The sequence below is a fragment of the Mus caroli genome, chromosome 11 (assembly GCF_900094665.2).
Source record: "Mus caroli chromosome 11, CAROLI_EIJ_v1.1, whole genome shotgun sequence".
NCBI lineage: Eukaryota > Metazoa > Chordata > Mammalia > Rodentia > Muridae > Mus > Mus caroli.
The window spans coordinates 115,435,374-115,447,980 of NC_034580.1; the positions used below are offsets into that span (position 1 = coordinate 115,435,374).

The following is a 12,607-nucleotide window of genomic DNA, read 5'->3' on the forward strand; positions in this document are numbered from 1 at the left end:
GCAGTGAGGTACTGTCTGTGTGCACCTGCAGTGAGGTACTGTCTGTGTGCACCTGCAGTGAGGTACTGTCTGTGTGCACCTGCAGTGAGGTACTGCCTGTGTGCACCTGCAGTGAGCCCCTGTGTGCATGTGTCTCATGAGCTGTGCCCACTTGCAAAAGATCACCTCAGCTGAACTTGATGACTGTTACATCTCCTCATAGAAGGGCTAAGGTGTCACAAGACCGTCACCTATGTATCCCTTGGCTCTCTGCCACCTGTTGCCCACAACTCTGCCCTAACTAAGGTAGCCTTGGGAAAGGTTAGAGTATTTTGATGGTTTCTATGTGGTTGGCCCAAGGAGTGGTACTACTTGGAGGAGTGACCTTGTTGGAGTACGAGTGGCCTTTTGGAGTAGGTGTGGCCTTTTTTGGAGGAAGTGAGTCACTGTGGGCATGGACTTTAAGACCCTCAACCTAGCTGCCTGGAAGCCAGTCTTCTGCTATCAGCCTTCAGATGAAGGTGTAGAACTCTCCTACACCATGCCTGCCTGGGTGCTGCCATGTTCCTGCCTTGATGATAATAGACTGAACGCTAAACTTGTAAGCCAGCCCCAATTAAATGTTATTCTTATAAGAGTTACCTAGGTCATGATGTCTGTTCACAGCAGTAAAACCCTAACTAAGGTGAGTACGTAGGCCAGGAAAGACCAGGGGAAGGGTCCCATTCATGTGGCTATGGGAAGCCATCATCCTTGCTGGGTAGATTTTCCAGTGTGATCTTTGGGACTAGCACTCTCACTCCAGTAACCCCTCACCTATGTTCTGTAAGGAAGCCCCAAACTCATTGGCCCCAGAGTGAACCTCAGTGGAACCTTGCCTCACTGTGTTGTTGAAACTTAGGAGGGGGAGGGGAAGATGGGATTACATCTCCCTGGAAGGAAGTCTAGCTAACACAATCTGTCCCTAGTGAGTAGCGAGTCCTCCATCTCCAAAAGGGTCCAAGAGGAAACAACTTGGTATACTCCAGAGACTCCTGGGACTCCCTCTGCTCTGGAACCCTGAGTGCCTGAGCCTCTCTCCTATCGTGTACGCAGGCCTCTGTGGCTAAGGCTCACCGCTCCCCGGAGCTGTTTTTACTCTTCTGACTTGGGTGTCACTGGCCAGTGTGCCAGGATCAGGTCTGACAACTATGTCAGGTTGTGGGGGTTTTTTGGTGTTTTTCAAGACAAGGTCTCACTAGGTAGCTCTGGCTGGCCTAAAACTCCTTATGTAGACCAAGCTGGCCTTGAACTCAGATATTTGGCTGCCTCTGCCTCCCAAGGCCTGTGCCATCATGCCTGTATTTTGCTTTTTGTTTTGGTTTTTTGAGACAGGGTCTCTGGTACTGGTAGGCCTGGCTGTCCTACTTTGTAGACCAGGCTGGCCTTGAACTCAGATCTGCCTGCCTCTGCCTGGGATTAAAGGCTGTCAATAAAGTGCTGTGGTTAAAAGGCTGTGTCACTAGCACATGTTTGTAGTTTTGAATGAGTAGTTTACAACGCCAGCGTTAGGTGGAAGGTTGAAACAGGCAGAATTCTGAGTTCGAGGCCAGCCTGGTCTACAGACTGAGTCCCAGAACAGCCAGGGCTACACAGAGAAACCCTGGCTCAGAAAACAAAAACAGAAAAAGGCTTTAATGATGGAAGTGTAGTGTGTGGCTGGGAGCTGCTTGAGGGTCCAGGGAGTATTGTTTGCCTGCTATGCTATGAGGCCAGACTCCCCCTCTAAGTCTTCTACCCAGTGGTCTGAAATAAACTATGGCTTCTGTGTCCTGGCCAGGGAACCAAAGACACTGGCAGGAAACCCTGGAAAGGCCAGCAAGTAGCCACAGTAGTCGGTCCCTTCTGCAGACACAATGTGCGCCTGTGCACACATAGGGAGGGGCAGCTAAACTTTGGGCTTATCTGGCCCCTGGCCTCATGTTCTTAAGCATTTTAGGATCTATAATGCCAGGACTTGGATCCTGGCCATTGTGTTCAAAGCTCTATACCTACATAGAGCCAAGCTTGGTCAGGAATGTCCGGTTTTCCCTAGATCAAGGACTCGCAGTTACCCACATCTTTTATTTTGTGTATATGAGAACAAAGTGGCCCAGGAACTTCAAAGGAAGAGCACATGGAATTCATCCATTCATGGGATATGGCAAAAGAGATCAGATGTATCTTTTTATGTGAATCAATCCCAGGCCCCTGAGTTCCTGTACGTACCCAGCAGGAATGGGTGACCATGGGTATTGAACCTGAGTTACTGAGCACACTGGGCCTAGTATGGCCATATGGGGAATTTGGAAATCTCTTTGTCTCTTTGCCTCTGTATCACCTGCCTCTGAGAGATGCAGAGCTCTCATCCCACAGCCTAGGGGGGTTATGGGTCTGTAGAGGGGCACAGAACAATGCTAAAACAAGGCCAAAGTCCATCCCTCCCTAATAGATGAAGTCACATGTCTTAGCTGACAACATTGACAAGTTTTAGAAGGAACAGTGCAAGGATGGCTAGGGCGATGGCTCAGTGGGTAAAGGGCTCACTGTGCAAGCAGGGGGAGCTGAGCTCAGATCCCAGACCCCCACATAAAAACCAGTGGCTGTAACCCCAGAGCTGGGACAGGGGCAGAGGTAGGCAGATCTACAGGACTCATTCATTGACCATCCAGGCTAGATGAATTGGTAGTCTCCAGTTTCAGTGGGAGAATTGTTTTTAAAAATAAGGTTGGGTGGGGGTAGGGATGAGGGTCTGGAAAGATGGCTCAGCAGTTAAGAAAACTGATTGCTGTTGCAGATGGTCTGGCTTTGGCTGCCAGCCCCATATGATGGCTCACAAGTTACCTGTAACTCCAGTTCCAGGGGATCTGATGCATTCTATTAGCCTCTGCTGACACAAAGCACACAAATGACATACATACATACATACATATGTACATACATAATTACGTACATTCATGCAGGCAAAACACCCATATGTAAAATAAAGATAAATCTTAAGAGAGAAAAAAGTGGAGAGAAATTGAAGGAGATACCAGTGTTGAACTCTGGCCTTCACATGCACACACATTTGCCTGAATATGTTCTTGCAAACACACACACACACACACACACACACACACATACACACATGAGAAAGAATCCAATGAGACCACAGTCTTTCTTCACTCTTTACTGTGTAAAAATAAACTTAACAATTCATGTCATCTCAGCAAGAAAATGGGAAAAAAAAAGCAAGGATACCAGTATAAATAGTGCACTTCCAGAATGGCTGATGGGTGTGGTTTACCCCTTTGATACTCAAAAGGCTGCGGATTGTATGAAAAATGTACAGCTTTGGTTAGCAAATAATGAAAAAGTAAGATACATCGATTCTTTCATATTTTACAGTATGTACATTGTAACAATATCAACTCTAGGGGGGTTGCTTTTTTGGCAAATAAGACAAAATTGGGACTCTAAGTATTGGGCTTTTGTTTCTCCTCAATGACTTGTTCCCTTGTGAACAAATTGCACGTAAGTCCACTGCGCACAGAAGCAATACATTTCCCATTGTTAGCTGAGTAAGTTTACACATTGTGTTTTGGATGAAATCATGACCGCTTTGAGCCACGCTCGGGTTACTAAGGATGCTGTACCCCTATGTTAGCCAGAGTGACCCTAATTCCTTCTATCAAGCTCAGAACTGGTATCCAAATTCTCATCTCCTTCCAGGTAACCTTTCAGCTCCAACACAAAGAGCCCACCATCAGGGGCCTTTCTTTTTAACCTCCTGGTCCCTTACACACCCTCAAGATCTGGTGGCCCCTCATCAGAGCTCACTGGAATGACTGTGAACCTCAGGCCAGCCTGTCCTTCCCCCTCACTGCCCACAAGACAACCCCTTGGCCTCAGGTCCCAGGGCTGGTGACAAAGTGATCTTTGCAGTCTTAGAAAATAAGTCGGGCATCTACAAAAGGAAAAGAAAGCATACAAAATGTATCTCTTTCTTCCAAAATACTCGCTTTCAGTCCTAGGTTTTGGCGGAGCCTGAAAGTATTTTCAAGGGAGATATAGGTTGAGATAATTTATAGGTTTGTCCTATTCTTTCATAAAAATACTCTTGTTTGGTAATAAACTTTTTCTTCTACAGTAAGAGAAATAATACTGTGTTATCAAAAGCAAGAAGGCTTACGATTCAAGTGAGCTCTCAGCCCCTAGGGCCTGGGAGCCTCCGTGGCAGCTCTACCACCCTAATGCCCAGGGTGCTGTCGGACACCATCGGCAGAAGCAAACACTGTCTCGACAGTGCGTTTTATCTCTTATTTTATAAAATGGCTTACCTGAGAGAGGCATGTATTATTCAGTGCAAGAGGGAACATCAATCAGATTACGGAGTCGATGGGAAATATGCGGATTAGATTTGCGGCTGTCATTACCTTTCTCAGGGCCAGCAAAGTGCCAAGTGTGAACACAGTGACGGAGAGGAGGGCTTGGCACAGACTCCAGTAAGGGGCAGGGCAAGAGCTAGATGTCAGCGTCTGTCCCTGGCACCGTGGGTGCCGCAGGGGAGAGAAGGGAGAGGAGTGGAGAGATGAAGGGACAGAGGCAGAAGCATTGGGTGTGCTCTGCCCTCTAAGCCAGGGCAGAGGATGGCTTGTGGTCCTGAACGGACAGCTCCCACTCCACCCGTCTGGGTGCAAGTGGTCTGGGGTCCGCATTGGCAGGGGCTGGGGCTGGTGGCAGGGGTTGGCAGGAGTACACCGGGCATAGCCGGCTCTGGGCCTCGCCTGGTGGTGGCTCCCAGAAGGCTAAAAGTAAGGGTGGGGCTCGATCTGGTCTGGAAAGTCGATTTGAAGTTCGAGTTCTCTCTCCCAACCATGGGTACCATTCAGGCTTGTTCTCAACCTAGATGCTTCTTGCTATGTCTGGGGAGGGGGAGGGGAGAGGCATGTTGATCTCTCTCCCGACCTCCCCAACACCCCTGGCTTGCTTACCCAGTCATTTTTCAGTAGCTACATGGGTGATCACAGAACACTGGGTGGCATTCAGCACACAAACACAGAACCAGAGAAGTCCATGCAGGCAAGGGAACACGCGTCGGACCAAGGGAGCAAGGGACACACCACCCTGAGGAACATGCAAACACAGAAGATCCCCGCAGATCCAAGGATGCCACAACCCGGCGGGTGCTGAGGAAGCACAAATATCTAAGAAAAAGCCACTGCTGGACAACGGGTGGAGCACAGCCTGATCCGCACCCTCAGAGAGGATGCACCACAGATCGGTGACCAGGGAACTGTGCAGACACCCACAAGAACAGTGACACAGACAGCACACAGACAGACACGGATGCACTAGTTTCAGACACAACATGGACCTGTGTGGAAGGAGACAGGTGCCCCTGGAAGGAACAGCAGGTGGAAAACCTGCTCCTGTTGAGGAATTAAGTGTCTGCAGCTGCAGACGAGCCAGGCAGTGCGTAGGTTTCTAGAAAGACTTGCCAGCCTCCTGCTAGTCAGGCTACTGGAGACGTAGTCCAGGTGTCACTGGGCGTGTGCCCACAACACAGGGGGGAACAATGCAGGGGTCCACCCTGCCTGGACACAGCCTCCTCAGCATTCAACAGACACATGTGCACACACACATTTCGTCCCCCTCCTCAGAAGGCCCAGAAGGGGGTACTCATGCCTACTTTCAATAAGGAAAAGCCACGGGCTCAGTGTCTCAGGCCGGTGGCAGGTTGGGGCTGCTGCTGGGTTTGTGCCCCATGAAATGCAGGAGTGGATGGCAGGCCCCACCCCAGCCAGCAGGCTCCACATGAGAGGTTTCTGAGCCCCTGGCCCCTGAGGGGTCTGAGCTAGCTCACCTGGGCCTGGGTGCGCTGGGGGGAGGGAGTATGGCTGTGAAAAATGCCGTGGGAAACCATTCCCACGGACTGTGGATCAGGTCTCAGTATTCTCTAGCACTGAGACCAAGCACGTGAGACCCCCCACTTGAAGCCTCTGGTCTCTCATTGCCAGAGGGAGGAGGAAGGGTGGGTGCCAAGGCCCTGTGTCCTGGGACTCTGGAAGGGCACTCTCCTCTCAGAACCACTGGGCTGAAGTAGCTTTGGAAGCTGAAAGGGAATAACAGGTTCCTTGGTAAGATACAAGGAGGCAGGAAGGCCAAGGGTGAGGTGAGGAGCAGTCCTGGGGTAGAGCTGCTGAGGGGCTCGGCCCATGCTACCCTCAGATGCAGACAGCAGACAGCCTGATGGGGGCGTGGGAAGGGGCTGATTGGCAGGTGGTGCCATCCCTGGACAACCAGCCTTTAAATTTCAGAGACTCCACTTATCATCCACCCCCCAAATATTCCTGTGGAAAGCCCCCCCACCACCACAGCCTTGACAAAACATTGTTGACTTATGTCAACAGAGACCTACATCGCTCCCAAAGAGGTCTGCAAACAAGGACAAATGGGTGGTCCAGGAAGCCGCACCAGCCCTGAGGCACACAGGCAGCCGACCCATCAGGAAACTTACAACAATCACACAGAAAGAAGGGAACAAACTAACTCATTCTAGAAGAAAGCCTCCCCTACACACACATACTCTCTCTCTCTCTCTCTCTCTCTCTCTCTCTCTTAATTCTGCATTGTCAAAGCTAATGCTGCCTGCTTTAGCTAGGCATGCCCAGGATATAGTGGGGCCCCTAGAGAGAAGGGGGTGTCCTTGGGGGCCAGAGAAGAGCCGGGACTGCTTCATGTGCACAGGGAGGACAACCAGGCTGTGTGCGTGTGCGTGTGCAGGGGCCATGGCCTTGAGTCATTCCTGGGGGAAGGGGAGAAGAGAGACGATGGGTCACCGCACAAGCAGGGTGGGCAGGCGCTGGGGCTGGGGGATCAGCCCTAGCCTGAAGCCTTCAGTTGATCTGGCGACAAGCCTCGAATGTCCACTTGGTGGCTCCACCAAAGATCTCGATCTGGGACTCAGCCCAGGCGATGACATTGCCAGAGAGAGCCTTGCTGCTGCAGGTGGCCAGGTTGTACACCTCCCCGGGGGTCAGCTTGCGGTCCCAGATGTTGAAATGGGCTAGCTCACCCACAAACGCTTGGGTGGCATCAAACCCTCCACCTAGAGTGTCCTTTGGAGAAGAGTGGGGGAAAAGAGAGAGAGAAGGGGTTGGCTAGGTGACAGAGAAGCCTAGCAGAGCTAGCCCCTCCAGGGGTCTTGAGATACCACCCAATCTCCGGGGCAATAACGAGAAAGGGGTTGTCGAGAGCCATCAGCAGCCAAGGCCGCAGTGTCTCCGACCCCTCTCAAACACCCTATCTGCTGGAAGACAAGATGGCTCAACAGGAATGGAAGATGACTTCCTGTCCCCTCATCTCCCTCCCAGCCCGTGCCCAGTGGGAGATGAACCATTTCACAGGAACTAAATTATTCATTGCTAAAAGTGGAACTGGGCTTCCCGTGCCAAAGAGAGGCCTGCTGCAGTTTCCCAAGAGTGCTGGGACCTGGGCCCACTCCCATGGAGCTTGCTGAACTATGATGTGACTTGTTCCCGGCACACACCCATGGACACACACATACTCCCTCCCTCGCCCTCTGCCCAGGCTAGTACCTGTTCCTGACCCAACACCAGCACGCCCTGTGGTTTGATGGGGTGATAGGGTGCCAGGTTCTCTCCATTGCCGCCCTGGGTACCATCCTGATAGGCCTCCCAGACCCCGTCCCGGGTGGTCCAGGTGACACAGATGTGATGCCATTTGCCATCGTTGATTACAAATGGCAGCTTGGCCACCTGGGAAGAAGGAGGACACACAGTATGGACACTGTAGCCTGGTGCTATCCAGAGCTGAGGACGCGCTTAAGTTCTGCCACCATGCCCCTCACTCCGTTTTACAACTCCTGTTGGGCTAGTACTGAACTTTCACAGCACTGCCCCCTCAGATGTCCTTAGCATCTTCCAGCCCCACCCATGACTGAACCATGGCATCCACACTGGAAGACAACAGCTTGGCCAAGGAGCCCTCCAGACCCATGTGGACACACTTCCTCCCTCTCTCGAAAAACATGAGCCTCTGACAGAGTGTGTGTCCCTGGTGGTGAAGTTTACTGCAGCCTCAGGCCTTCCCACTGGGTCTCTCTCATCTTTTCCAGCTTTCTACCCCTGATGGCTAGGTCCTCTGGTCTACACTGCCAGTATCCAACCCCTGCAGAGAACCTGAGTGGAGCTATAAAATGGCTCAGGCTGACCTGAAGCAGAATCGCATACCCTCATGCACCCTAGGCAGGGGGACACATGACCAGTCAGACCCTACAGGGCCAAGGAAAGCACAACACATTCTAGCATGCAGCGTTAAAAACAAGAGCCTCCAAACCACGTCTAGCCGGGGGGCCAAGCTAACTCTGGGTGAGCCCAGAGGAGGGGGCTGAGATCTGGCAGCTAATTCCGCTAACCCGGAGGAAAGCAGCGTGGAGCTAAGCTCAACTGAGAGAGAACTATCCTCTCCTGGGTGGGAGGGAGCTGGCCTCTCCCAGGGAGGGGCAAACTGAGTCAGGTCTGGACCACCGGAGTGTCTCTAGAAGCATTTCACACTCTAGGGTGTCTACAGTCACCAAAATGGAGAGCCCAAGCCAGCCAAGCAGCCAGTGGAGGAGGAGCCAGGAAACAAGGAGAATGGACTAGAACATCCCCAGGAAGGTCCTCTGCCCTCCCTTTCTCTCTCACTCCCTCCCTCCCCTCCGCCGGCTAAGGCCTCTTTCTGGAATGTTCCAGCTCTTCCTGTTCTTATTATGAGGGCAGGTGAAGATGTCCTTCCCCGTTTCCGAGCTGATCCAGCTTCCACCTCACTCAGTCTTGCCAGGCAGACATTTTTCTCAGAACCACAGCCCCAGTGAGCACCCCACACCCCAGGGCTCTAGAAGACCCGCAGTCCCACAAGCCCTGGCGCGGTGTGGGCATGCAGCTCAGTGGACACCCAGGATCCTGGGTGAGCCTTGCCTTGTGACGGGCATTACCTTGTCATTAATGAGTATCTCCATGGGGTTGTTGCCCCACTCGATGAGGACCAGCTCGTTGGCCTGCCCAGGCACAGCATAAGAGAAGGGTGTGCCCACTCCAGGCGCCGCACTGGACTTGAGCCACATGCACACGGTGAAGGCATACATCTCTGGCAGGCTCTTCTTCACCTTGGCATACATGTAGTTGGTCCGCAGTGGGAATGTCAGCTGAAACTTGTCTCCGGGGCGATTGTCTTTCTGACCTAGGGAGGACAAGTGAGTCCTGCCATCTTGTACCCTGACCAAGTGCTTGGGGTACAAGTCGTGTCTGGTCCCCATCATGTCTCGTGATGCAGATGGGGCCCAGGGCCAGCTGGCAAAGAAAAGCTGACCCAAGGTCTCTGCACTCCGGGCCTTGCTAGCTCTTGTTGCCACATGGTGCCATCCCTGGGGAGGCTAAGGTAGGGGAGAGCACAGGACAGGCTGTGAGCCTGCTGCTGAGCTGCAAAGTAGGCATGGGGGAGAGAATGGGGCCTGTTTCAGTGCACACTGGCCAAGTGACTGAGAAGGTGTGGCTGCAGAAGAAGGAACCAGGCTAGCTCCCCTCTGAGCTGTCCCCGTGGGGGCCGACCTGATTTAGATGATGGTGCTCTGAACCTCTTGACTGTACTGGGCTTTTCTCTCAGTCTCCACCAGAGACAAGCATCCCTACAGCCTGCCCCCTCCAGTAAAGCCAGGATACACTGCAGTTCTGTGTGCAGCTGTAAGGACCCTTCCAAAGGAGCTGCAGGCCTCCCCCAGCTCCCCTAGGGATGCTGCCTGGAACCTACTGAGAGGCAGGGCAGCAGCCTTCCTTGAACCAGGGCCCCCAAGGTGATGTTTTGAGGATACCACTGAGCCTCTGATGAGCTGCCTGGAAATTGAGGCTCCAGGCCTGGTCACCTCGTGACTGCTAACCAGCATCCTCTGGGAAAGTCTAACGCTCACCTCCACCTCTACACTTCCTGTGGCTAGTCCTGGCCCCCCACCCCCCACCTCCGCTGTGACTGATTCTCAGGGAAACAGGTCCCATTGAGCAGTGCATCATTACTCTTTTAGAGCCAAGGAATGCACCTGCCTTACCAGCTCATGGCTGTACCCCTGTCCCAGGAATTCGGACAGGAACCTAGTCCCCGAATTCAGAGTGACTTCTAGAAAGCAACAGGACAGGACAGGACAGGACAGGACAGGACAGAAACAACACCACCCTCAAGACAACTGAGTAACGGAGCAGAGCTGACCCTTAGCACAGACCTCTGCTAATTCAGGCTCCGTCGTCTGGGGAGGTGGGGGGTCAGTACCTGTATCTCTCTGGAGTGTTTTCCTGTCCTGAATCTCCCACCCCTTCCTTCTAAGGTTCCTCTTTCCCTTGATGTTTTTCAGTTACATAACACGCCTTAAGATGGCACTGTTTAAATCCATCCTGCACATTTTGCAGTCCGAGCAGGGTCACGTGGCCCTGCTCTGAGTGGGGCTACCCCCTCCTCCTCTTACAACCTTGTTTGATTTCTGTGACTTCAGGGCACAGCTCATCAGCACACCCAGGCAGGTGCTAAGGACCAGCCTGAGTTCATGACCAGGGCAAATGCAGCTGCATGCAAGATGAGTCACTGGAAAAAGGAAAAACTGATTGAGGGGGCTCAAGATAGAGAGAGGGACCCCTAAACCCTGAAAGGACACCAGGGCTACTGGGCAATTGGCAGAAAAGATACCCAATGGCCCCAGAAGGCTGGTGTCTAGGTCTTTGTTGGTGACAGATTCCAGCTGAAAGCAAGGCTTTCATTACTAAGGAAGGCTTGGGCCACAAACAGCTACTGTGCAAAGTTGCTGGAGATTAAACAAATCAGACTTAAAAAAAAAAAAATCCTGCGAGTGTCCTGACTGTACTGTACAATCCCTTCTTAAGCTCTGCCGCGTCCCTGAAGAGCTATCTCCAGCCTAGGAACTGGGCAGGAAGCCCTGACTGGGGAGGGATTACAGAGTGGGTCCGGGACAAGAGGCCAGGGCGGGGAGCAGGACCCAGCCAGGCTGTGTCTCTGGAGACAGCCGAGAGCATGCAGCACGTTCCCCTGAGCCCTTACCTTTCTCCAGCTCGCTGATCCGTTGGTGTAGGGAGGTCAGGGCGCTCTCGATCTTGGCCCTTTCCTCTGTGTCGTTCTTGGGGCCCCCTTTCCCCTCCTCCAGAGTGTTCACCCGAGACAGCACCTGCCGCTCCAGGTCATCGATCTTGCTCTGCAGCAGATCCTTGAGGCTGTTGGTTTGGCTGGAAGAATTGAGGCGGCTGTACTGCTGCGGGGGCATAAGGGCAGGGGAAAACCACACCGTTAGGCGTGCAGCCCTGACCGTGCGCGAAGGCCCGCGACGCGGTCCCTGGGGCGATTGCGGGGGTGGCCTGGAGGGAAGCTCCAGCGAGTGGCAGCCCTCGGTGCCCCGCAGGGTTCGAGAGGCGCCGGTCAGGCATCAGCGCGCCGAAGAGGCAAGGAAAGGGGGACGGGGGTGCCGGACCGGGTCGGGATGGGGTGGGCGAGGGCAGAAGGGCGCATAGCGCGGAGGGGAAACCGCAGCTCACGCGGACCTCGAGGTTCTCCAGTCGGGTTTTGAGAGATTGCAAAGTTTGCCCGAGTTGGCTGAGCGTCTCCGCGGCCGGCGTCCGGGACAGGTCGCCCATCGTGTTCTTGCCCGAGCCAGGCTGCTTGCGGCCGCCTCCCGACCTGGCCTCGCCGGGACCAGAGTCCAGGGTGCTCTGGCTCTCGCAGCGGCCAAGCTTGGTGGTCAGCTCCCTGATGGTCTCCTTCTGGCTGAGGATGGTCTCCTTTTGCTGCAGCACGGTCTCGCGGAGCTGCAGCACGTTGCTCCGAAGCTCCTCCGCGCCGCCCGCGGCCACGGACGCGGCACACATGTCGGCATCCACCGGCACCGAAGTGCAGATGAAGCGGGTCGGCCCGAAATCTTGGGCCCGACTGCCCAGAAGGCAGAGGGCGATCAGCGCACAGGTGCGTGTGGCGCGGCCGGCCAGCATGGCTGCGGACACTTGGAGCACCGGGGCCGCTCGGCTCCGGTGGGGATCGGGCTGAGACCGGGATCGGGCTGACTGGGGCAGTCGCTCCGCAGGCGGCCCGCGCTCTAGGCACCGCGCTTCTCCGCTGCACAGTCTTCTTGGCCGCGCTCCTCGGCCCCCACTGCCGCCTGCGCTGCGGAGCCCGCGCCTTTTATGCAGCCGCGGGAGGGGCCTCGGCGCCGCCGACGTCAGCGGGGGAGGAATCCCGCTTTAATTGTGTGCGGACCAGCCCCGCGGCGCCGCGGGGGTCGCACGGGAGCGCGGCTGGAGCTACCTCGGCCCTCCCCATCTCGTCCCTCCCGGATCCGCCACCGCCCCCTCCCACCGCCTCCGCACGCACGCCCCCGCCCGGGCCCGCGCCGCTTCCCCGAAGACTACCAGAATACAGGGCCGCCAAGAGGGAGATCGGCCGTGGGCCTGGATTAGATGGTGGGGCACCTGCCCCATGCCCCTAATCTCCAACGGGGCCCGGAAAAGAAGAACGGCCACAAGACAAGCTCGGTTCGCTTGCTCACACTAAGCGCCCGTGTGGTCCGGGCTCCATGCGC

The 12,607-nt window shown here is 54.4% G+C and overlaps 1 protein-coding gene across 1 annotated transcript; it reads right to left on the minus strand.

Moving 5' to 3' along the window:
* Positions 1-3,154: 3,154 nt before the first annotated feature.
* On the minus strand, positions 3,155-12,246 carry Nptx1 (neuronal pentraxin 1). Its single transcript, XM_021176393.1, has 5 exons — positions 11,577-12,246; positions 11,083-11,290; positions 8,981-9,225; positions 7,581-7,760; positions 3,155-7,100 (listed from the first exon to the last, which is right to left on the minus strand). Exons 1-5 carry the CDS (start codon positions 12,018-12,020, stop codon positions 6,879-6,881), a joined length of 1,299 nt encoding a protein of 432 aa, XP_021032052.1. The 5' UTR covers positions 12,021-12,246; the 3' UTR covers positions 3,155-6,878.
* Between the last annotated feature and the right edge of the window lie 361 nt (positions 12,247-12,607).

Excerpts from the sequence above, each read along its gene's own strand:
- Nptx1 (XM_021176393.1), bottom strand. The coding sequence starts at position 12,020 with ATGCTGGCCGGCCGCGCCACACGCACCTGTGCGCTGATCGCCCTCTGC. Across the intron at positions 7,761-8,980 it reads AGATACTCATTAATGACAAG|GTGGCCAAGCTGCCATTTGT; the intron begins GTAATGCCCGTC and ends CCTTCTTCCCAG. Across the intron at positions 7,101-7,580 it reads TGGTGTTGGGTCAGGAACAG|GACACTCTAGGTGGAGGGTT; the intron begins GTACTAGCCTGG and ends TCTTCTCCAAAG.